The sequence below is a fragment of the Lygodium microphyllum genome, chromosome 2 (assembly GCF_053477565.2).
Source record: "Lygodium microphyllum isolate KBCC chromosome 2, Lygodium_microphyllum_v1.1.10, whole genome shotgun sequence".
Lineage (NCBI taxonomy): Eukaryota > Viridiplantae > Streptophyta > Polypodiopsida > Schizaeales > Lygodiaceae > Lygodium > Lygodium microphyllum.
The window spans coordinates 13059891-13086449 of NC_141136.1; the positions used below are offsets into that span (position 1 = coordinate 13059891).

At 40.9% G+C, this 26559-nt stretch overlaps 1 protein-coding gene across 2 annotated transcripts in view; it reads right to left on the bottom strand.

The window, feature by feature from the left end:
- The window catches only part of LOC148039493 (Translin family protein), a 100497-nt gene that overhangs the window by 22177 nt on the left and 51761 nt on the right, over positions 1-26559 (bottom strand). Inside the window, exons 3-4 of one of the 2 annotated variants that reach the window (XM_087691210.1) lie at positions 11171-11242; positions 10482-10610 (exon numbers count right to left, since the gene is read on the bottom strand). In XM_087691210.1, coding sequence (XP_087547336.1) covers positions 10482-10610; positions 11171-11242 — 201 coding nt within the window. Of the gene's footprint in view, positions 1-10481; positions 10624-11162; positions 11243-26559 lie in introns of both variants that reach the window. The other variant, XM_087691199.1, reaches the window with a different exon arrangement.

Sequence of the window (26559 nt, forward strand, 5' to 3'; positions counted from 1 at the left end):
CCAGAAAGGCCATGGGAAAGTATTGCCATGGATTTCATTTTTGATCTTCCAAGAACTTCTTCAAGGAATGATGGAATCTGGACTATCATTTGCAGATTCATCAAATAGGCACATTTCATTCTTGCAAGGAAAAAGGTTAAGTCAGAACACATGTTAAAGATATTTATGCAAAATATCTTCAAGTACCATGCAATGCCACGGTCAATTGTCAGTGATAGAGACCCAAGAATGACTAGCTTGTTTTGGAAAGCATTGTTTGAAAACATGGGCACTTCGCTGAAATTTTCATCTTCTTTCCATCCGCAAATTGATGGATAGTTTGAAGAAGCAAATTCGACTGTTCTAGATCTACTTAAGTGTTATGTTTTGGATCATAAGACTTCTTGGAAACACTACTTGCCATTGGTTGAGTATGCATATAATAATACAATGCACTCATCTAATGGCAAAGCACCTTTTGAGATTGTGGAAGGTGGAAAGAAACTGCCTCCCATTTTGCAGACAAAAGATAGCCATTTTGAAGCAGATCGTTATGTAAAAGATTGGGAAGAAGCATATAAAAAGGTCAAGTATGCCTTAGAAAGGTCACAAGCTAAACAGAAAAGAGCTGCTTATAGTCATCGTCGGGAACTCTTGTTCAAAAAGGATGATTGGGTCTTATTGCGTTTTGAAAAGACACGTTTGAGAAAACAGAAGGGCAAAGGAACGTTTGTTTTCAAAGCTGAGTATACGTTACTATGGCCCTTTTCAAGTCTTAGAGAAGATTAATGACGTGGCATATAGGCTGAAAGAAATTGCCAGAGAATTGGAAAATTCATAATGTATTCCATGTGAGCCTATTGAGGTCTTTTATTGGAGAAGTGCTAGAAGATATGGTTCAAGAGAAACAACCTGAAGTAGAGGAACTAGATGAGATTCTAGTTCCTGAGCAGATCCTGGCACATAAGGATAGGAAAGTGAAAGGTAGAGTTATAAGAAGATTTTTGGTGAAGTTCAAGAACTATTCACCAATGGATGCCAAATGGATGGAAGAGGTTGAATTGGCAGATTCGCCTCCGTTATTGCAACTTTACCAAAAAGCTTTACTATTGGAATCTACACTGACTTAAAATGCTTTTTGAAGCAATGTACATTCTCTATTGTACAGTTCAATACTGCATCTCATTGAATAATGCACAATGTATGGTTTACACTTAGCATTAACATGTGTATCATTGAATGAAATCTCACTGCTTTGAAGTTGTATTTGTTACACTTCAGTTGAATGATTATACATGTTGTGACACTAATAGTTCGAGGATATGTACTATCGCTCTGTGTTGCATTCGGAAACATGTATATTAGAAAGGCTCCTAGTAATCATAGTTGGATATAGGATGTGATTCTTCACCTATGTGAGACTTGAACTTGCAATGACACAAATGGTAGTGGGGAAACTCCTACCATCGCCCCATGTCATCTGTTAGCAAGTGATACATGTGATGGCACTAATAACATGGAGAATCTTGTTATCGTCATGTGTCATCCGTTAGCATGTGTGGCATGCAATCAAGGTCGCTTGCTTCTTTCAAGAGAGAGGTATGTCACCACGTGGTGATACTTTTTGCAATTGCTTTCCTTATTTACTTATGTAAGTATTTTATTTATTTTTCTTTAGTTGTTGTTGCTTTTTACCCCCAGAGTTCTCTTGGATTTAGCCGAGATCTTTGCATGGCCAGAAGAGGCAGCCATTGGGACAAATTGGACTAATGGTTTGTCTGAGCCTTAGGACCGGTTCCATATTGAATGGGCACTGAAGAATAAAATGCCAGTGGTTTGGGACTGTGTACTTAGCCACTGGAGATGGTGCACGACAATGAGCCTGGCTAAGACAAAAGATGCACATATGAGAATGCTCACAGAATAAAAGTCACCGTAATTGAGCCACATTACACTTTTTGATGTGGTTGCAATGATAAAAGTTGATCAAAACAACTTGAGGAATGTAGGAGTCACCATCCCTAAAATTTAGAAAGTTACTATTTTTAGACCCCAGAATCTCTTCGCGTCATTATCTTCGTTTTTGTATAAGGATTAATTCTCTGGCCTGTGCCGAGGTCAAAATTTGCACCGATCATGGAAAATTTTAGACCAGAAGGTTTAAACGGGAAAATTGTTACATGTATGCCATCTGGCACAAATTCCCAAAAGAGAGAGAGAGAGAGCATTTTAAAAAAATGTAATAGGCATAAGGGGCAAATCTGAGAGTGAAGTTTTGAGGAGCTAAGGACAAATTGCTGCAAGTTCATCAGCTGTGGAGCGTACTTCTTCGTCTCTGACTCATGTACGGAGGTAGAGCTTGCTCCCTCTAGTCAAGTCTCTCTCTATTCTTAGAGGAAATGCTCTGCATGACGGGCTGATTTCATCGAAGGTACAATTCTGTGTTTTCTTTGCACTTCTGTTGAGGCAAGAGCCTCACTATCTAGGTCAAGAGCAACTGTTGGCTTCTCCGATGCAGGAACTAAAGAAAGTGATGACTATGCCACACAAGAACAAGGTTTTTCAGCTCTGATTTAGTGTTGTTTGTGGGACTATTTTACTGCTGAAATGATGCCAGGGTAAAAGGGATGTTGTTCTGGATATGCTGGACAGTAAGAACACAGTTCTGCAACTGCAATTCTACACATGAATTATTGAGTTATGGTCACAAAAAATGCTTTCCTAAAAGGGATGTTGTTCTAGATATGTTGGATAGTATGAACAGTAAATACAAAGTTTTGCAGACTGCAATTCTGCACATGAATTATTAAGTTATGGTCATAGAAAATGCTTTCCTAAAAGGGATGTTTTGTAGACCGCAATTCTGCACATGAATTATTGAGTTATGGTCACAAAAAATGCTTTCCTAAAAGGAATGTTATTCTGGATATGTTGGACAATAAGAACAATAAATATAGAGTTCTGCAGACTGCAATTCTGCACATGAATTATTGAGTTATGGTCACAAAAAATGTTTTCCTAAAAGGGATGTTGTTCTGGATATGTTGTACTGTCCTTATGCAACGGAGATTTACTCAAAAAAGATAAAAACCAACTATTCACAAGTTATGTATTTTGAAACATTTCATTTTTGTAGCTTTCCATATTTTATTGATAAAGAAATAACAAGAGGGGCACCGGTCTTCAGGGCCAATCTGGTGTTGAGCGAGGAGTGAGGTCTTTGTTTGTGTGTATGTGAGAAAAAACCAGATATTAATTGAAGAAACTACTGCTTTACGTGAGTCATAGACCGGTTACAGTACTCGGTGTCAATTTTAGGCCTAACCAATTTATTGGCCACTAATGTCAATGGTGACATTAGAGACTAGGCATCAATTAATTAATTAGTGCTAGTCTAAGAGCTAATAACTACTCAAGGATACTTGGAAGACAAATTGGCGAAGCCAATTTAATTATTGGTTGGTGAAATTGATATTTTGAGAACTAGAATAATTCTTAGATGAAAATGTTCTCAAGTGTCCATGTAGGTGAAAAAACGTTTTTAGGGACTGATGGAAGTCTATTCCAACCATTGTGAAAAAAAAGGAGGCTGTTAGAGAACAAAAAGAGGTTATTGATGTGATTTGCAACCACTAGGGATAAGTCCTATAGCGTGCGACAACAATTTGGAGCCCTCCAAGAGTAGGTAATAACAACCCAAGGTCCTTTTGATGTAGATGAGAGCATACAGGAGGAGGATAGCAATCTTTCCGATGGTCCTAGGCTTTAGGTAATAGCTTCCATGGCTGTTTGCGCACGACAGTAGCGGCTTTTCAATGTTTCTCACAATCGAACTCTGAAATTTCTCTCTACAGTATTCTCTCTCATCCCTGTGCCATCTCTCAAGTTATCTCAGCATTTTTGAGTAGTTTGAGCCATCCGAGAAAGAGATTTCAGTCAATCTCTGCTATAAACCCTAATTTACAACAAAAATCACCGTTTGACAGTTGCCTTGAGATGCGTACTCCAAATTGAGGGCCTAGGACTTGAATTCTAGCAGTTGAAATTAAGGAAATTTTAGAGAGATTCAAAGGCCAACCAACCAATATCAAATTTGCTCAATTTGTCTTTCAAGGAGCAAGGTGAAGGCCAATCCCCAAGCAAACCAAGGGGCAAATTGGTTTGAAGGCTTACTGGTTAGTTTTGACAGCAAGAGGCACTTGGATTAACGGAGAAGATCAAAGGATCTCAATTGTACTTCTTCCATTTGCAATATTAGATAAAGAAGTACCGCAAGGAACGTCAGCTTTGGGGCCAACCAAGTATCCAATTTCCAAGATTGAAGTGATAAAGTACGCATTTTTCAGTTTATGTGAAATTTATGCTTGCTATAATTAGTACTTAATTAGGTTATTTACCACCCTATTCGAGGAGAAAGGCTGGTTTCAGAGATTCACAAGACTTATCTTTTTCTTTTAGAGAGGGATCTATTCCTTCAACTTCAAAGGGGGTTCTTACTCATCCTATGGTTCTTCTCACACCTTGTTGACAACCCTTTACCTTGGGATGGTTGACATCTCCATGCCATCTCACCCCCTGATTCCTCACACATTGATTTCCATTTATACCCAAGATCTAGAAGTTCTTCCTAGTTCAACGCTTTGGATGTTTCAGCCATGGCTTAGTGGCTAGGCTTTCATATATCTTCCAGCATGGAGTAATAAAGCTTGTGGCTTCTCTCTCAAGGTTGAGTTTTGGGTACTATCAGCTCATCATGTCTATTGTTTTTTACTATAGCTCACCTTATTGGTGGAAATTTGGCATTTTAAGATTGACCTTCTTCTCTCTCGCTCCGCTTTTTCACTTCTTTTTGGCCCTAGGAGGGGGTGTTGAGAAACTAAGTCATTCAATATATTTTTCTCCTTCATTTCTATTTTTTATTTCCATTCATAGCCCTAAAAAAGCTTTACTTAGATCACTATTTATTGTCGTGACACCACCCGACTTCTCTGCTTTCTCCATTGTCTCCACTACCATTTACACCCCGTGAAGAGGACATTACAGTTCATGGCTTCTACATCCATCTCCATCTAGTGTTTTGCAGCCCACATCATTTGGCGTCAATCCTTCTCACCTAGCATCATTATGAGGCTTGCATTTGCAAGAATTTCAGACTATCTACAGCAACTAGTTGTCAAGAATGACTAAGGATGAAGATGGAGTAGGCATCCACAAACCATGAACCACAATGTGCATTGGAAGGAGTGTGAGGGTAGTGGAAGGGCTAGAAAGAGAAGGGAGGGTATCTGATAAAGAAGAAAGAGTGGTGGAGAATGACTGAAGAAGGTTAAGAATGAATAAAGGAATGGTCTATTTATAGACATAATCTATCCAGGATAGCACACCACTAAGTGGACGCCCACTGATGAAATGACCAAAATATGGACACCAACCCTTTTTGGGACTATCAATACGAAACCCTAACTAAAGTGTGCAAATGGAATAACTGGTTTCTCAACCCCCCCTCTTAGGCCCAAAAAGGGATGAAAAAAGAGGAGCGAAGAGAGATGTGAAAAAGATATAGAGGATCTTGGAGATCCAAGATTTCCACTGAAAAGGTAACCACCGGCCAATAGTAAGGAAATGTAGACACGATGAATAGAACAAGAGATCCTGGATATCAATAGGAGAAATAACTACTTGAAGACAGCCGTCCCCCAACAGTAAATGGTGGGAAAGAACTTCATGATGAGTAGGTGCTCCCTCTGAGGAAGGAGATGTAAGAGCCTCCTTTGAAGTCAAAGAAGTAGAAGCTCCCTTTGAGGACAAAGAGAGTACATCACCCTTTGAATCCCCTCCACAAGAGAGGAAATCTAAAAACTCATGGATCACGGACTCCGATTTATCTGATGACGAAGGAAGTCCCGCCGGTCATATTGAAGAAGGTTTTTGGGGTATTGAGGATGTCATGAGGACATGTATTTTTAAAACCTCACTTAACATGTGGATTAATGGTTAATCACATGGTTAAGTAAATGTTACTTGTGTGAGATGTAACTAGGATTAGAGTAAATTTACGAACCCGAGACTCGAGGAAATCATGGGATGTCAAAGGCAAAAGTTGCTGTAAGTTATGCCGCACAGGTACTTGGTGGTATCTGGTGCCAATTGTTGGCCTATGTCATTCATTTGGCCATAAGTGTCAGTTGATGACACTAGAGAAGTAGCGTTTAATGGTACACCAATCTGATGGTCAAAGATGACATGGAGACACTCGGGAATGGAAGTTGCCTAACCAATTTAATTATTAGCAAGTCAAATTATTTTTCAGAACACTGAAATAATTATTAGATTAATTTTTAGTATTTAAAGACTGAAAATTAATATTTAATTATGGATAATACTGAAAACCATTTGGAAAGGCTGCCACTTGTTAAAAATGCCCATGCAAGACTGAAAAATGTCTTTAGAGATTGGAGAGAGGCATTTTTAGTGTATTCAGCCTGCAAGAGAGAGAGGAGATATTGCTTGTTTGATTTGCAACCATTGGATGACTTGAGGCAGCTAGGGACAGGAGAAGACCAATCAACAACAGATGACAATATCTGCAGGCTGTCGAGTCAAGGCAGCAACAGTAAATGACAGATTTTCTTCAGTTCTTTGTATCTACAAGCTGTTGAGACAAGGCAATAGCAGTAAATGACATATTTTCTTCAATTCTTCACAAAGAAAGTCCGAATTTTCTCTCTCCTCAGCATTCTCTCTCATCTCTTAGTCTTTCTACAACCTTGCTTCGAAGATTACAGCATTGAGATGACCAGAAGCTGAGAAATTTTAGGTTTCTTTGCTATAAACCCTAATCTACAAAAGAAATTAGGGTTTAGCAATAGCCTCAAGAAGCGTGCCAAACATTCAACAAGGCTGAAGTTGCTTTTAGCCTATTCAAATGGAGGGACTAGCAGATCATTGAATTTGGGGCATTTTCCATCTCTATCAAAGCGGGTGAAGGTCAATTGATTACCTGAATCAAGGGGCAAAATAAGATTGAAGACTTGCTGATTATTTTTGGACAGCAAGGGGAGTTGGAATACTAAAAGGGATTGGGAGAATCCCACTGTACATCAACTTCTTCAATTAAGTTAAATAAACACCGAAAGGGGTGCGAGTTTTGGGGCCAACAAGGTGTCAAATGTCCAAGATTATATGGTAAAGTATGCATTTCAATTTTGTGAATTTGTTAATTGCTGTAAATAGTGCTTAATCAAGTTATTTACCATCCTATCCAAGGAGGAAGGCTGGTTACAGAAGATGTCAAAGAACTCCTAGAGGTGGCCTCTCAAACCTGAGTAGTCGAGGGTCGGGAAAGATGAGGCTCATGCTGAGTTGGGCAACAGTCTATGTCTCTCAATGGAGTGGAGTGCAGACTCCAAGGAATGAAGGGTGTCGAACAGCCACTGTCTCTCCAAGAAGCGACAGACTGCTGAGGCGTTGTCTCTCCGAGGAGTGGACTAGAAAACCACGGGTTGTTGAGGTGGCATTCCTAAAATCCTAAAAGAAGTAGAGGCAACCTCCATAGCATAATGCAACGGTCATGAGGAGGCCATGGCGCCTAACGATCCTCATTTTGCTCAATAAGACTTAGTGCACATCAAATATGTTTTATTGCCTTGAGCATAAAAATTTGAAAGCCGGTGCAAAATAAACTTTGTGGCCTAAAACGGAGAGGTGGGACAATGAGTGCTTGGGGAAAAATGCATATACTCTGACAATGTAGGGAACAAAGGTCCATGTCAACAAGCATTGATGGGAGGTTCGATGATGCCAAAAGAGAAGCACATAGTGGTCTATCCATCAACTGGTGGAGAAGTCATAGCACCGAAGTCTCAACCTGGAAACGGAAGGGTGAGTGGGAGATAAAGAGAAGGTTATCTTTGTCTCTTAGTGATACAACGGAAATGATAGGGTTTGTAGGGAGAAATACAATGTGTACTGCAAAAACTGAGAGAGAAGAGAAACTCAAAAACACACGAACACGATGATGCATTGAATCATGCTATGAGAAGGAAAGTTGATACAGTGGAGCCAAAGCTAAAAAGATGACTGCACTCTCCTATCTGAATTAGGCGGCAATTTGGGCCAATTGCCCCTTGATTTTCAACCAAGACTTGCACAAATGGAACCACCAACTGGCCAAATGCTGCCCCAATTTACAATGGATGGGCTAACATCTGAAATCCTTGTCAATTCCACGAATTTCAAGTACCGATTTCAGTATACAATGCCTTCTCCTATTGACATAGGTCCCAAGGTGGCTGTCAAACCCCAATTTCTACAAAAATTTAGGGTTTCCAACAAAAATCCTCCTGTTGTCCACCAAATCTAGCTGAGATCTTTTGAGAAATTACTAGAGAATGTGAGAGAAAGCCAAGATGAGAGAGAACTCTGAATTTCTTCGCAAAAAAATCCTAAAATTTGCCTAATACCTACTCCAACCTTCTAAACCCATTTTTCAGATTTTAGGGTTTTCTCGAGAAGAAAATCAAATTTCTCTCTCATCTTGGCTTTCTCTCACCTTCTTCAATAATTTCTCAAAAGATCTTAGCATTTCTTAGCCATTCTCAACAGATCTCAGTTAGATTTGGTGGACAGAGGATTTTTACTGTAAATCCTAGATTTCTACAAAAATTAGGGTTTGACAACGACCTTGGGACTTGTACCAACAGGAGAAGGCATCATATACTGAAATCAGCACTTGAAATTCGTAGAATTGACAAGGATTTAAGATGCCAGCCCATCCATTGTAAATTGGAGCTGCATTTGGCCAGTTGGTGGTTCCATTTGTGTGAGTCCTCAATGAAAATCAAGGCAATTGACCCAAATTGCTTATTGATTCTTAAAATGGCCTCAAAAGTCCTAGATTCTCAATTGTATAGCTTGGAGTTATTGGTATAATATATGGTAAAAAGTAAGCCCTTGGCAAATATGAACTGACAATCAATATTGGATAGGGCATAGCTTTGATGCAGCTGCATTCAATGTATAAAAAACTAAGATCTTCTTCTTTCAAAGATTGACTAGACATCTCCTTGCATACAATGGTGCATGGTTTGACTGCATGGCCACCCTGGAATTGGCAATATCAACTGCATATAACATGATAGTGACTAGGATCTAAGCCAATGATGCACCACCAACATTGTCAATTCTATCAAAGATCTTATCATTGTACAAGCCATCACCATTGAGAAATCTTATCATTGTAACAACTAGAAGGTTGACATAAAAATCTCTTTGCATGCAATGGTGCATTGTTTGAATGCATGGCCACTCTGCAGGAAATGATATCAACTGCATATAATTTGATATTGACTAGGATCTAAGCCAATGATGACCCAAAAACATTATCAGACATCTCATTATTGTACAAGACATCACCATTGTCAATTCTACCAAAGAAACTGCACATAACCTACTTCAACTCACTGGGAAATGATATCAACTGCATACAATTTGATATTGACTAGGATCTAAGCCAATGATGCCCCAATAACATAATCAGACATCTCATTATTGTACAAGACATCACCATTGTCAATTCTACCAAAGAAACTACATATAACCTACTTCAACTCACTGGCATTGGAGACATACCCTTACAGTATTCATGTACATCTACCTTGTTCTATGACTATCTAGGACTAACTAATATGCCCCATAAATAATCAATCAAGCCCCAAAAGGCTTAAGCCTACAAAGCAGCAATAAACTGAATGTGTTGCACCATTGAAGCTGTAAAATGCTGTGTCGAAGGTGGCTTGCAGAAATCCCAAGAAAACACCTTGCCCTGCTTCCCCAAAAATAAGCTCCTCAATAACAAAGAGAGTAAGAATGTACATTTAGTATGGCGAAGATTCTCCAGAATCCTACTTGTGCAATGTTCTTAAGCTCTCATCTTTGCTAGTCCATTGAAATCTGACTGTAGGGTAGAGCCACACAGTTTTGTGAAAGTACAACCACTCATCATAGCAAACTGTTAGGCTCTACAGGGTGTTCAGCTTTATGGACAGGGGATATGATATTGGCCGATCAGATTATGTAAATCACTTCCAAGAGCACCATTAAAGCTGCCAGCAGTAAAAGTGCTAGGACCTCTGCAGAGAAGAGGATTCTTAGCAACAGTCCATCCTTAAACGGCATTGGCATGTCCAGATCATACACCTTGAAATGCTTCATTCATAAATGACAGCCACAAATCAATTCAGCATAGATAGCTAAATGCCTAGAGACATGTGCATCCTTCCTCACAAAAGTAACAGGTAGAAAGTATCATATGATATGATAAATGCATGAAGCAACATCAAATTCTTACCCTCACTAAGTTCCCACTACATGCATGAATTCTTTAGATGTAATAGTAGCTAATTTAACTCAGAAGTCAGAGAGAAGCAGAACTTCAGTAAAACCAAAAATAAGCGGAAACCAAGTTTATGACAGTAGTGTACAAAATGAAAACGCAACCATACCCCTGGTGAGTAAGCCCTTTTAAACTTCCAAAATTCAGATCCCTCTAGATCCTTTGCAACACGCATCACGTGGTCATCTCTTACACTTGTAAGGTCTCTTTCTGCTTGCTCTAATACTACTTCTTTATTCTTCGAATTCATCCTGTAGAGTAGATTTAGCTCACTGCCTCCCTCCCTCCTCCCTCCTACACATGCTGTCATTTTCTGAAGAAACACACACACACACACGCACGCATGCACATGCACTTGCCCTTTCTATTAGTTTGGACTACTTTATATTACTGTGTAGGAACCACAAAGGTGATGAAAACCCACCATAAAGTACAAAAATCAAAAGGACTACAAAAATCTGGTTATATTTCACATGCACTATGCATGTCGATACTTTCTGATTCAAATCAGGATATGCTAAGCTAGACCAATCATGATGAACATTCAGGAATGCATTCCCTCAAAATACCAGTTGGCAAAAAGATAAACTTCTACAATAACTATTCTCTCCGAGGGTGGCCTAATCATGGAGTGAAAAATTAGAACAAATCTGTTTTACATATAAACATATAGCTAGGACATGTCTAGTGACAGTCATCTAGGATTCCCATGTCTCAAAAACACAGAGGAACTGATTTTAATGCATACATTAATGCACTCAATATTATAGTCTCATAGATATATAATAACCTGTGAACCTGAAAGATGACTTTCTTGCTATACATAGTGACATCACGGCTTGCTTTGACCAACCGTTCACGCTTTTCATGCTGCAGAAAATAAGCCAAAGAGTTTTGTTGTGTCAGTTAAGCCTGCTACTTATTCTTTTCTTCAAGTTTTGTTTACCACATCATGCCTACACAATTCAAGCACATACAGAAACTTACTACTCACAACTCAGATTGAAAAGTTTCAAACCCTCCAAGAGGCAAATGACCCTTACTCCAATAACACACCCCAAGCAGGTTTCAAATCAAAGAATAGAAAAGATATCAGAGCAAGGTTAAACTACCATTTATAGATACTAGCATAGCTCAATAGTTATCCATAAATGAACTATGTAAAGGGGTGGCATGTTACATCAACTGCCCTAGGTTGAGCCCAAATAGATTCTCTTCCAAAGCAATGGGTGTCAAGAGTCCATTTTGGGTATGCCCATATTTTGGGCCAATCACTTTTTACAGTTCATCCATTTTATATCTGCCCCATTCATGTCTATCAAGTCATGTCACACTTTTGTCCTATTTATAGGGCAACCGCTTGTACACGGTCAGTCACTCTCCTTTGCTCATCCCATCATTCCCTCATTGTACTATTTGAAAAGGTGAAGATGAAGAAAATGTTAAACTGTGGATGTGACAGACAAGTACACAGATAACATTGTAACACCAAAGCGCAAAGCAAGGAGAAAACTAAAAATCAATTGACCTTTTAAGGCAGGGTGAAAGAAGTATTAACACAAAAAATGCTGCCAAAGCTCATTGCCCAAGTTCATTGACCCCGCAGATACATTTGGAAGCCTGTGAAGGTGAAAGCCACAACCATTGCAGCACATATCCAAATGGTTTCTTGTGCCTATACCATCGAGCAATGGGCATACATAAGCAGAATAATATTAGCTATTATGAGTGTCCATAGTCAGCCTGCTGCCCTCAAGTGCACAATAATGATGATGATGATGATCAACACTACTCATCTAGGGCCAAGATAGAGGACATACAGCTAGTAGTACTCTTGATACACATCAACAGCTCTGGCTACAAAAAAAATAACATACCCAATTGGCAGTGAGATTGATTATGAGATATCAAAGCAGTTGCTTCAAAGACAACACATATGCTATAATCGTAGCATTATCTGGAACTACTCCACCTATGGATTGGAGGAGGGGAATGCTGTAGTAGAGAACAAAAAAGAGCTTCAAAAAGTTGCTATCCTTGTTTAGCTCATCGTAAAGGAGAGTAGAGTATTGAGCTAACAAATCCTTCAATTCTTATTGACAATCCAAAAAAGACAAACCACCCACTCTGAGATACAAATAGTGCTAGGACTTGCAAGAAAAGTGTGGAAACCTTCATCAATGCAATGATGGCGACCATTTGCACTCGCACAGACAACATGCGACCTTGCACAGATGAAGTTCCACGAAACCAAGTAATCACATAGTCTTAGTAAAATGAACACCACTTGGGACACGGCCATTGAAACCAGCAGCCTTCTCAGATAGGGTGGTAATTCTTAATCAAGCACTTAATTACAACAATCAATAAATAAACATAAACTGAAAATACACAATTTACCTTAAAATTCTTGGGCAATAGACATCCTATTGCCCCAAAACTGACACCCCTTTTGGTACTTCTTTAACTTTATTGACTAATGGATTGGATACAAGCTGAGATTCCACAATCTCCTTGGCTGATCCAAAAGCCTCTTGCTATCGGTGCAATCAACACACAAATTGGGCAAATTGCCCCTTGAATCTCACCTAGGAGTTGTTCAAATTGGACCTCACAAGGCCAAATGCTACCCCAAGTTCACAATGGATGTGCTAGCATATGAATTCCATGATAATTTCACAAATTTCATGTGCTAATTTCAATGTACAATGCCTTCTACTAATGGCACAAGTATTGAGGTGGTTGCTACACCCTAATTTTTGCAGAAATTTAGGATTTACAGCGAAATTCCCTCCACTATCCACTAAATCTGCCTAAGATCTCCTCCAAATGGCCGAGATAAGCTGAGATCTTGTAAGAATTAACTGAAAAAGGTGAGAAAATGCCAGAGAGAGAGAAATTTTGGAGATTTCTCGTGAAGAAACCCTCCAATCTGCCTGCTGCTGGTTTCAACCACCAAGAAAACCAATCACCTACAGCCTGAGAGCACCAGAATTGGTGTCCCTAGCCAGCTAATAATGTCACCAACCTTGATGAGCCTTCTCCTACTATGGCCTTCCTGTTGATGGCTCTAGATGGCTGTCACCTACTGTAATCTGTTGTTTTCTGCTAAGAAAATGAACCAATAGCCTTCTCTCTCTCCTCCTCTAGCTGAAAATTGATCTCAATGGCTGACACCAAGCCCTAAAACTGTTTTCTCAGTTTGCATGGGCATTTTTGCCAAGTGGCAACCTTCTAAACCCAATTTTCACCATTAGAGTAATTTTTAGAATCAAATAATTTTTAAAAATTAATTTCGACTCTTTTGACCCTACCCAAATTAAATGTGTCCATCCATAACTAAATTGGCTAGGCCATTTGCAACCTGGAGTGGTCCCCAACCTCTATTGACCCTTAGATTAGCATTAATTAATTAATTAATTAATACTAATCCCTAGTGTCACCAATGACACTTATTGGCCAAACAACTGTCCTAGGGTCAAAACAAATATCAACTGACCACTAAAGCCCAGCTAACATAACTTATCACAACTTTTTCCCTTGACACCCACTACATCCTTGAGGTCCTTGGCCTATTACCATGAAATAACTACCATGTGCATCACATGTGCTAAACAACCTTGCACATTTGATTAGTAACTTAATCAAATGTTACCAATAAGATTAAAGCACCCCAAAATTTCACGTCCCCATGACAGGCCTCCCCCTTGAAATCCCTACAATCATCCTTGATTGCGATGCATTGTGCCAAAGGAAAAGCATACTGCAATGCAATTTCCATAAGGCATCATGCTCACAACGTTGGCCACTATTGTCTAACCATGCCATATGCCCCAAACTTGCTGCAAATCTCTAGCCAGCACAAGCATCAGATAAAAGGGAGAAATAGTCCAAAACTGCTGCTAGAAACCCATTCTCTGACATGCTACTATCCGTGGAAAACTGAGCATAAACTGATCATAAACTCATCATTTACTGATCTGAGAATTGATCACAAACTACGACAAATGGGACCCCAAATTGATCACAAAATAAATGCAAAAACTGATGTAAAACTGATCCCAAAAGTGATCATAAATGCTCCTCAAACTAATCAAAAAACTGAGCTGAAACTGATTAGAATTTTGTCTCAAAATTGAGGCAAAAACTCATGCCAAACTGATCATAAACTAATGCAAAAGTATTGTTTCAATGTCCGGGTAAAACTCATACTCATCTACATATGTCTCACAATGACTGGTACACTAAGTAGTGATCGCATGGTAGACATAGGATCAGCACGCTACCTTGGATGCATACTTAATACATCTGAGATCCACTACATATGAGAGTTGTCCAAAACTCATGGAGTGGAAGTGCTACCTCCCCCTTGAGCATCAAGCAGTCCTCTAGACCCCTATTCTATTGAACCCAATTGAGCCCAATCCAAAATCGGCTCTAGCTGAAAGGCATCTAGGTAAAGTTGCAACAACCGATGATGGTCTACCAAGTCATCCACTTTGCATCCATTAGTGAATAGCTCTGAAACTTCACCAAATATCTCCTTGAAACTTTACTTCTGACCTTTCTTTCCTTATGTGCCAAAATCTACTCTCAAGTACCAGTATCTCATCCAACTCATCAATCTCAAGCTGAATTTCAGCAGATACATCTTCTGACGCATCATCACGAAAAGGCCTCAACAAACTAACATGAAAGGCAATGTGTATTTGCTACTATGGTGGCAACTTCAGCCAATATGCCACATTGCTAATCTTTTTCAACACCTAGAATGACCCATAGTATCTCATACTAAACTTTGGATACAACCTCTCTCTTCCTTTTATCTTTTTTAGCCTTGGCTCTTCAAAACATAGCAATGCAAAATTGCCCTCTACAAACTGCAAAGCACGTCTATGGGGATCAACTATCTTCTTTTGCTTTTTCAATGACCTCTAAAGTGCATATTTTATATTTACATAGGTTGTATCCAAGTTTTCCACATAACAATCAGCCTCAAAGACCTTATCCTTAGTTTGTAAGATAGATGATACCTTCTTGCCATCCTCAATTACCTCAACTGGGGCTTTGCTTGTGAAACTATGCACCATATTATTGTATGCAAACTCAACCAATGGCAAATATATTGGGAACAAAGGGCTACCGTGCCTTCCATACGTGCTCAAGTGGGAACACGCCCTTAGCACTTGTACTTTAGTACTTTACATATAACTATCACAAACACCTGAGAGAGGGACAACTCTTTGTACCCACACATCGTGCATCTCACTATCTCACTCTCTCACTCTCTCTCTCTCTCTCTCTCTCTCTCTCTCCGTGAAGATAATTGAATTAAGTAGTAAATATTTACATCAAACCATCAAGTCAACAAAGAAAACAAACAAAATTCTACCAAGACTTTTAACACAGAGAAATCACACAGAAAGGACAGTTGGAGTAGAGCGAACAATATCCACCCAAGGAGCAACAATGTCAGGAAGAACCAGGTCAGCTGACATCATAGAAGAGATCTGCCATAGCACTAAACCATGAACACGGGCCACATAACCACAAACGCTTGATACTGAATCAAAAATAAAGGAATTACAAGTACGCCAAATATGCCATAGGTCTGTCCATCTAAGGAAATGCAAAAGGCAGAAATAATCTGAATGCAAAGAAGACATAAAACACATATTTCCCATAATCCACGAATGAGCTGATATCCGGTGCTAAATCGCCGAGCAAGAGACAAAAAGATGAAGCAATGTCTGATCACATGTAGTGCAAAATACACGACGACCCGCAAAGATCTTTCGAGCACACAGCACATCTCCAGTTGGAAGACCCCCAATAAGCAGCCTCCACAAGAACACTTTACCTAATATGGAACCTTAGACTTCCAAAGGTGGAAGAATATTTCCTGCCACTTTTTTTTGCTATCCTCAATATGCAATAATTTATTAACCTTTCCACTGACCCATCTCTTGGCCTTTACTATCTGCTGATATATCTTATTAGCTGACCTCTTCTCGAAATCATCATGAAGCACAAACATCCAGTCATGCCATGGAGACAATGACTGTAACGCAAGCAAAGGAGAGAACCTTTGAAGTCTGACCTATATGGATGACCAAATGTCATGATATCCTCAAGGCACCCGAAAGTGCTGACGAATACGCTAGAAAGAATAAGGACGAGACTGCCCAAGAATAACACCATCAAGGACTATCTGCAACCCCAAACGAGTCATCCAATTAAACTTGTCTCGCTGCAAATCTTTATTCGGCCAATCCAGCAACCTGGAGCAAGCCAGTACGTCTCCTGTTGCACTAGAGTGCTGACCAAAATGCGAGCTTGGAGTGAGCAGGGATACAGCTGAGAGCTGAGAGAATCGAGTAAGAGTGTATCAATGTGTTGCCTGGTACACAAAGAATAAAAATGTATTTATATGTTAGGGTACAAGTAAAGGATATTTTCACACCCCTAAGTTTATACACGCGGGAGTTTACACCAGAAGGGGCTGTTGGGGGCAAAGGCACCTCCACCTAGCCGCCCGTGTATTACTACACTAACAGTACCCGCCACTGCAAACTGCGGGTAGCGAGTGCCCATCACAGTCACTTATTCTTTATTCTTTTAGTAACAGTTTGAATAAAGAAAGGCCCGGCCACACATTGTGGTTGTTGGAGTTCCCATTTCTTGTCTCTCTCTTTCTTGCTCTTGCTCTCCCGCCACAGCTCTCGTGTGCAAGCTTCGATCCTTCTCACCTTTCAACTGGTATCAGAGCAGGTCCTTCGCAAGCGCTTCCCGGCCTTCCCCGGCATCTACACGAGGTATGAGAGCTTGCTTCTCACTCAATTCTCAGTCATTCTTTGACATGAACAGCAAGGTTTCATGAAAAGGCAGCCATAGCTTCTATCATTGAAGCTTGTTCTCTTCACCTCTTGCTTGGACTTATCCTAGGCTTGTGTAGGCATATTATAGGCCTTCATTGGGCTCTTGCTTATCCCCTACCCACACTGATTTGGCCCCTCAAGTACAGCAGCATGCTCACATTTTATTTGCGTCTGTTTGCAAAAATGGCTCAAAAATCACTCTTTTTGTCATATCTCGGACATTCGGAACCCGATTCATGCAAGATAAGAGTCTAAGTTGGGGTTTTGGCACGCTCCGGACACGATGGTGATATCAGATTTGCCAAATTCTGATGACAGAATATTCTGCAACAAATTTCAGGTCTGAGACAACATGTATTTGTATGCCTATGGCTTATGTGATGCTTCTACTGATATCTATTGATACCGGATCACTTGTGGATGTTATGCCTCTTATGTGAGAAGCATTTGGAACTGATTTAGCTCAGCCATTGACTATTTTGAACAGTCCCAGATCTGGCCAAAACAGGACAGCACTTATCTCTTGAAGTCTATGCTTACCGGGATTGATCACTTGATGCATATTTATGCCCGGATGATGTCTACATGTATGGAGATGCTATGTTAATGGATTGCCATCATTTTGGTACTCATTTGAGGCCTGAAATACTCAGTCTGGAGCAGTGAATATCTGCTGTAAACAGTTGGACTGAAGCTATTCTACTCATGTATGCTTATGCCTATGCTATTCGGGTCATGTCTTGGAGATGTACATTGATGTATTGACCATCGAGGATTGAAAAAGAGTTCGACATTGCTTCTTAATCATTGGTTAAGCTTGAGCTCCGCTTTCCATAGCATTTGGATATACATCTTGGATGTATCTTGACACTTATCGGTCTATGCTTGACTGCTTTGAACATGCACTTATGCTCATGTCATCTACCTATGTCAGTTACATTAAGCTTTACTTGGGCTTGACATTCGATTGTTTGGAGCATATTTTGGAGATTTATTGGCTTGCCAAAGTTTATTTTGGGATATACTTGATGTTTATGGATGCTACATATGGATGTCACACCGCCTCCATGTCCGGGATGTCTCATTGATGCTTAATCTTGGACACTTGTACATGCTTTGTTCGAGCTTTGTTGCTTGATATTTACGGTCTTTGTGCCAGTGAGAGCGTCTTTGGATGCTTGGCAAACATTGAGCAGGCGGTCTATGCTATTTGAGCTTTTGAGACTATTTGGGATTTCTTACCCTTTGGGATGATGCATGGTTCATATGTCTTGGTTCCTTCCAATGCTTATGAGCTGACTCTTTGACTTGGGTCCCTTTCCTTGTGAGCTGACACCTACTTGTGTCAAGTCTTGGTAGTGGTAGGCACACTTTGCTCCGTTGACTAGGGGATGTGTCTACTCACTAGTAAATATTTCATGACATGTTCAGGTGTTGGATTCATGCTTATCGACTGTCATATGTCTATGTTATGCTCGCATGATGCTGGTTATGGTCTTGGCAGTATATGATTGACTTGGGATCCGCTTCTAGCACAGTTAGCTCTCATTTACTGAAATCTGTCATTTATTACAGCAAGCTGAAATCTGCAGATTTTGAGCACTTCTCTGAGGGTAATGCTTACTATTTGATGTTATCTTGGTCATATTTGGTGGACAGGTGCTTCTCTTGGTAAAATCCACTCTTTCAGCCAGTTTTAGTAGTGGTTTTAGTGCATTTTCTGCTAATTACAGCAACTTGCAATTTTGCCTTTTTGCATTGATTTGGGATAGTATGGCTGGTCATCTGAAAGACACAGCTCTCTTTAACATTGCCAAGTTGGATGGTACCAACTATGGGTATTGGAAGTCCCAAATATGGCAGGTTTTGGTACAGAAGTTGCAGATTAAACCCTTGCGTTTCAAAGGTGCCAAACCTGAGAATATGGATGATGATGTTTGGATGGAAGTTAATGAGCTATGCAAGTCTACCATTATTTTGTCACTCTCAGAATAGGTCCATCATAATGTTGTTGAAGATGAGAATCAGAGTGCATGGGATTTATGGGAAAAGATTCAGGAGCTCTATGCGCAGCAGAGTCCTGCGTCACACATATATTGACTGAAACAGTTAATGGACCTTCGCATGAAGGAGGGGCCATCCCTATCATCTCATTTCAATCAGTTTCATGCTATTATGAAGAATTTATTGTCACCTGTTATTTCTGCTTGGCACCCTTCCTGAATCATGGGATGTATTCCGTATTGCCATATGCACGAACAAGCTTGATGGGCTGAAAATCAAAGATGTTGAGAGTGCTTTATTGACTAAGGAAATCAACAGGAGAAACAATGATGCTTTCCGCTCTTCACATGTATTGACCATTAGAGGTGGCAGACATGGCATGCATGATAATGATCATAAGGACAGGGACTCTCAGAAGTTCAAGTCCAAGTCACGTGGTCAGAGTAAGTCCCGTGGACGGAAGTCTGATCTTACCTGTCATTATTGTGGGAAAGCAGGACATATTAGGCCGCAGTGCCATAAAATGCGCGATGATAAGCACAAGGAAAAGGGAAAAGAAAGAGTGTAGGAAAAGTCTTCTGAGCGCAGTATTGTACCTGCAAAGTCCAGTGTGAAGATAGAAGAGGTTAATGTCATGCACGCCACCAATTTAGATAATGATTACATACTTGCAGCTTCTTCATGCGATGCTTTACAGACTTCTAAGATACATTCTATGTACGCGCAGTGTTGGCTCTTGGATTCGGGTGCATCCTTTCATGTGACACCCTATCGAGATTGGTTTCATACCTATCGTACCATGTCTGATACTGTGCGTCTTGGTGATGACAAGTCTCTTGACATTGTGGACATTGGAGATGTTCGGCTGCAGTTTCCTTCTAGCAGCTCTTTTGTTTTACATGATGTACGTTATGTACCTGCGTTGACACGCAACCTTATGTCAACTGGACAGCTTGATGATACAGGATATTTTGTGTCTTTTGGAGACTCTGCATGGAAGATTACTCGTGACAGGCTTGTACTTGCAAGAGGTGCCAAGTCTGGCAGCCTCTATCTCTTACTTGTATCAGGAGCTACATTGAATCATGTTTTGTCTGTGGATTCTATTCCCCATGTATCCCTTTGGCATGCTCGTTTGGGGCATATGTCTCTTAAAGAAATGAAAATGCTCCGTGCTTTGCAGTATCTTCCGCCTTTTGGCTCTTCGCATTTTGATCCTTGTAATCATTGTTTATATGGCAGGCACACTAGAAATATACATAAAAAGTCTGGTAAGAAACGCATGGGTGAGCCCTTGGCTCTTGTGCACTTAGATGTATGTGGGCCCACGCCTTGTCAGTCACTTAGTGAGGCAAAGTACTTTGTTACTTTCATAGATGATTACTCACGTAAGGTTTGGGCTTATCCCATAAAGAGAAAATCCGATGTCTTAGACACATTTCAGCGTTGGCTTGCATTGGCAGAAAACTAGTTGGGAAAAGGCTAAAACGCCTAAGATCAGATAATGGGGGTGAGTATGTATCACGTGCTTTTGAGCAATTTTGTGATGAGCGGGGTATTAAGCGTCAGTTGACCCCTTACACCCCACCCCAGAATGGTATGGCTGAAAGCATTAATGGCTAAACGCTTAGCCAGACTGGCTTACCGCAGCACTTTTGGATTGAGGCAGTTACTACTGCAATGCATCTCATTAACAGGTCGCCTAGCAGTGGCATTGACTTTCAGGTTGCAGAGGGGGTGTGGGCAAGCAAGCCCCCCTCTTATGATCATTTACGTGTCTTTGGCTGTGAGGCATTCTGCCATGTGTCCAAGGACAAACGCAATAAGCTGGATCCTAAGAGTGTCAAATGCATTTTCGTTGGCTATGGAGATGCAAGAGAGATGGGTTACCATCTATGGGATCCGCAGGCGCGGAAAGTGATCCGCAGTCATGATGTCATCTTTCATGAGGACAAAATGCATATGCAACTTGAAAAAGTGATTGAGGTACGCAGAGTTATCTTTCAAGAGGAGCCCCTTGCTCCCGTTCAGCCGGCTCCATGGCCAGCTAGACAGCGCACAGCATCACCTGATGCTTATGGCATAGATGCTCGACATGCTGATGTTAGACAGGATGTCGGTCAGGCAGCAGAGCCCGAATTGAGACGTTCTACTAGAGATAGACGACCTCCTGACTGTTTTGCACCCTCTATGGATTATGTACTGGTTACAGATGCAGGAGAGCCTCTTACTTATGATGAGGCTATGCATAGGGGTGATTATCACTCTAGGGAGAGGGCTATGCAATTTGAGCTTGACTCATTGCATAAGAATAAGACTTAGGATTTGGTTTCCTTGCCTCAGGGTAAGAAGGCTTTGCCATGCAAGTGGGTGTACAAGTTGAAAAGTACCCCTGGAAACCCCAAGCCGGCATATAAGGCTCGATTGGTTGCTAAGGGTTTTAAGCAGGAGCATGGTATTGACTTTGATGAAGTCTTTTCTCCTGTGGTCAAGATGACCACCCTACGCTTAGTCTTGGCCTTGGTTGCATAGCTTGACCTGGACTTGTACCAGATGGATATCAAGATGGCTTTTTTACATGGAGACTTGCATAATGAGATTTACATGGAGCAGCCTAAGGGCTTTGCAGACCCTAGCAAGGAACACCTAGTGTGCAAGCTAAAGAAGAGTCTATATGGCTTAAAGCAGGCACCTAGGGAATGGTACTATAAGTTTGATGCATTCATGCAGTCACAGGGCTACAACCGCAGTGCTATGGATCCGTGCTTGTACAGAAGAAAGCCCGTGACGGTTCTTTACTGATTTTGGTACTCTATATGGATGACATGCTTTTAGCAAGGACAGCTCATGAGGAGCTCGATGCTCTTAAGGCTCAGCTCAAGAAGAGCTTTGAGATGAAAGATCTGGGGTAGGCCTCTCATGTACTTGGTATGCGCATCATGCGCGATAGATCTCAGGGACTCCTCTATCTATCACAGAGGGAGTACGTACAGAAAGTCCTTGAGCGCTTCCGCATGCAAGATGTTAAGCCTATTGGCTGTCTATTACCTTCTCATGTGAAGGTTTCACAGGCCAATTGTCCACAGACAGATGAGCAGAGGGTCGAGATGGCCAAGATTCCCTATGCATCAGCCGTGGACAGTCTTATGTATGCCGTGATAGCCACCCATCCAGATATTGCTTTTGCAGTTGGGGTTGTGATACGTTATATGGCTACACCTGGCAAGAAACATTGGGATGCTGTGAAGGGTATCATGAGATACCTGAAAGACACAGCATATATGTGTCTTTGTTATGGCAGCCAGGATATAGGAGTCGTGGGGTATACCGACTCTAATTATGCAAGACATGCAGATAGTAGGAAGTCCACTTTTGGCTATGTGTTCACTTATGCTGGAGGGGCTATCTCTTGGATGTCCAAGGCGCAGAAGTGTACGGTCCTTTCTACTACAGAGGCTGAGTATATTGCAGCCACAGAGACTTGCAAGGAGGCTATCTGGTTAGGCCGTTTGATTGCAGACCTTAGTATGACAGATGCTATGCCTACACTGCATTTGGATTCTATGAGTGTCATTCAATTGGCCAAGAATCCGGTCTTTCCATGCGAAGACGAAACATATTGAGGTGAGGTATCACTTCATTCGCGAGGTCGTTGAGGACAAGTCTGTTGACCTTGTCAAGATTCCGACTGAGCAAAATCCTGCAAACTTGCTCACGAAAAGCCTCACTACAGAGCGCATTATCTTCCTCAAGAGATTGATGGACATTGGATGAGATGACGTCTTTTTCCTCATCCTGTTGTACATGTGTACATGTTGTACTATCTTTTTTTTTTCTCTCTCTCACTGGGGCAGATTCGCCTTTAAGTGGGAGGTGGTTGGGGATAAAGGCGCCTCCGCCTAGCCGCCCGTGTATTACTACACTGACAGTACCCACCACTGCATACTGCAGGTGGCGAGCGCCCGTCACAAACACTTATAAAAGAATCCAACACTTCCTTTTTGCTCTTTAGTACATACACCCATGACTTTCTACTAAAATCATCAATAAATGTAACAAAGAAGCATCCCCATGTAAATTAACAGACATAGTACACACATCTGAATGTACTAAGTCAAGAGCATTGGACTTCTTAACAACAAAGTAATAAGGAGACTTCACGTGTTTTCCATATATGCAATCATTACAAAAGTCGAGTCCAGAGCCTTTTACATCAAATCTCCCTAAAGATGAGAGAACTTGAAGGCCTTTTTGGCTCGTATGACCAATTCTTTTGTGCCAAAGTTCCATCTGTGAATGAACTTCAGCCATAACCAAAACTTGCCAAGTAATGCTTTACAATGCAAATAATACAAAGTCCCCTTTCTGCTGCCTTTAACAATCAGCATAGAGCCCCTGTGGACCTTCCAAGATCCACCACCGAAGGTAGTAAAATACCCTCTTGTATCAAGCTGCCCAACTGATAGTAGACTTTTCTTTATGCTAGGTACATATCTGACATCATGCAAAATCAGCTCTTGACCATTTTCAAGGGTCACGTGAATGATACCTACACCCTCTATTTCACATGCATAATTGTTGCTCGAGTAAACCTTGCCTAGACAACCTAAAGTGTATTCAGAAAATGACTCCAAGTAGGGAGTGGCATGAAAAGAGGCACTGTTGTCCACTATCCATGATTGAGACAGCCCATCATGAGCTGAAAGTAAGGCATCAATCATCTCCTTTTTAGTGATGTGCATATCACCTCCTACTGCCATAATATCTGCATCATTACATGAGGCTGCAACAAGTATCTCTCCAGTGTTAGAGAGTTCTTCAATAACCACACTAGATGCACCATCTGCTTTTGCAACTTCTTTTGAGGGAGAGCTCTCATCATCTTTCTTGTCATCCTTCTTTTTCTTTCTTTGTTGTTTCTTTCTTGCTCTTTCTTGTAGTAGCGACAATCGGGCTTTTTATGCCCTTTACGTCCACATTGATATTAAGTGACATCATGTTGTTTGCCCTTGCTTTTACTCCTACTTTTGCCTTTATTTCTTGCATTACCCCTCTTTTCTGACATGCCTCTAAGATGATAAGTTGAACCACTGCTTTCTCCACTAGACTTTCTTCTAATCTCCTCATTGAGAATAGAGCCCCTAACACCATTGAAGGTTAAAGCAAGATTGTTGCTCAATGAAACAACCAAAGACTCCTAGCTATCAGGCAAAGTCATCAACAAGAAAATGGCCTTCAATTTATCATTGAAGGGCTGCAAACCAGAGTCCAACTGGCTCAAAATCCCTATGAAAGCACTCAAATGCTCCAATGTGGGTGTAGACTCATCCAACTCCATGTGTACAAGCTTGCGCATAAGGTGAACTTGATTTACTGGAGTTGTATTTTCATAAGTGTCCATCAACTTTTTCCATATGGCATAAGTTGTATCAAGACGCTTAATGTCCATAAGTACATCATCAGATACGGCCATTTTAATGTATGCAATGGCCTTCTTGTTGAGTCTAGCCCAATCCTCATCTGTCATAGCTACAGGCTTGACTTCCAAAAGAGCATCATCACAATCCTTGAGAAACAAAATGACTTGCATCTTGTCCTTCCACAAGTCAAAACCAGTGCCATCAAATCTCTTGATTTCAAGAAGGGATTGAGTGTCACTACTACTTGAAGCATTTGCAGCCATTGTTCAGCAATGTACACAAAAAAGAATACTGCAATTTATAACAGCAAACAATGAGCTGAATGTTCAGTTAATATCAGCCCAAATTTTCAGGCAATGAGAGCAAGGTTTAATCCAAGTACATGTACAGCAGTAGAACTGATGACTTTCAGCAATATAACTGAAATTTCAGCATATACTCAAACCATACATCACTGCCAGGTGACTCCCACTTCAGTATCACCAAAAGTACATTTGCAATAATCCCAAATCTGCAAATGATCACTAAGACTGCTGCAAAATGACTGTTCAGCCATACATCAACTGAATGGAAGCTACCCAACATATGTACTGCTGTGTGTGTGAACAAGTACTTCTGATACACAAAAGAAACCAAGATTCTCTGCAATTTCTTCAATATTTCGCAAGTGGGAATGAATCTCACTACTTACAACACCAAGATTGCATCAACAATGTTTCCAATGTACATTTCAGACATCATTTTTACCAAAATTCTCAAATTTCAGCAAAACCCCCAAAATTTTATTGACAAATCTGAACCGATTGCATCAATACATCTTCCCGAGGATCAAGTGTGGGCAAATGTTGCAGAAATTTCACAAATTCTGCAAAAGCCCCAAATTTTGGGGTCCAAGAGAGTACAAATTTCCAAGAAATTGGCTCAATCAAGCAAAAATTTCATTTGCATTTGAAAATCCCCAAATTTTCCGAGACCCATGCACTCAATGTCTGCAATTTGTGGATCAGGAATCACTGAAACATGTGCCCGGCACGAAATCTGGGAAAAGCCCCAAATTTCAAGGAACAGATTTGCACAGATTTGTGTTCGGTGCTTGCTCGCGCGAGCACCCGAAAGAGAGGAAATAAAACAAACTAAAATTTCTGATTTTTTTTAAAATTGGGGGCTGTTGACCTGCCCATCTGACAAATGTCAGTCCGTCCAACCCCGCGTCACGTGACCTGAAATCCCACTCCGCCGGCGCCTATCGCTCGTCATGAGCAGTCCGCCTCATGTGCCATTGACTGGTCGCCCACTGGTCCCAATCGAGTTCCATTACATCCAAACCGTTGCCTACTCCAGCCAGTCCTCGTCGTCAACTATTTGCTTGTCAGATGCACATTGGTCTTGTGAACGCCAGTCTCGTTAGTCGATGCTAGTGTCACTGGTCACCTATGCGACCTATGTTGATCGCTTCTTCCTCAGCTCTTTACTTCAGCTCGACCTGCTGCACGTGTGGAGTGTTGTCCGTTCACTAGATCGTGTGTCGCGACCTGTGACACTCTTGGGAAGCGCGAATGCTATAACCAACAGCTCTGATACTAGTTTGTTGCACTTGAGTGTTGACCAGAATGCAAGCTTGGAGTGAGCAAAGATAGAGCTGAGAGTTGAGAGAATCGAGTAAGAGTGTACAAGTGTGTTGCCCATTCCACAAAGAATAAAAATATATTTATATATTAGGGTACAAGTAAAGGGTATGTTCACACCCGTAAGTTTATACACGCAGGAGTTTACACCCCAAGGGGCTTTACACCCAACATCTCTTTGCAGCAAACTCTCCTCCTTATGAATATCAGGAGGGCGTCAAACTGCAAAACGTAGCATCTCCTGCCAGGATGCAATCAAA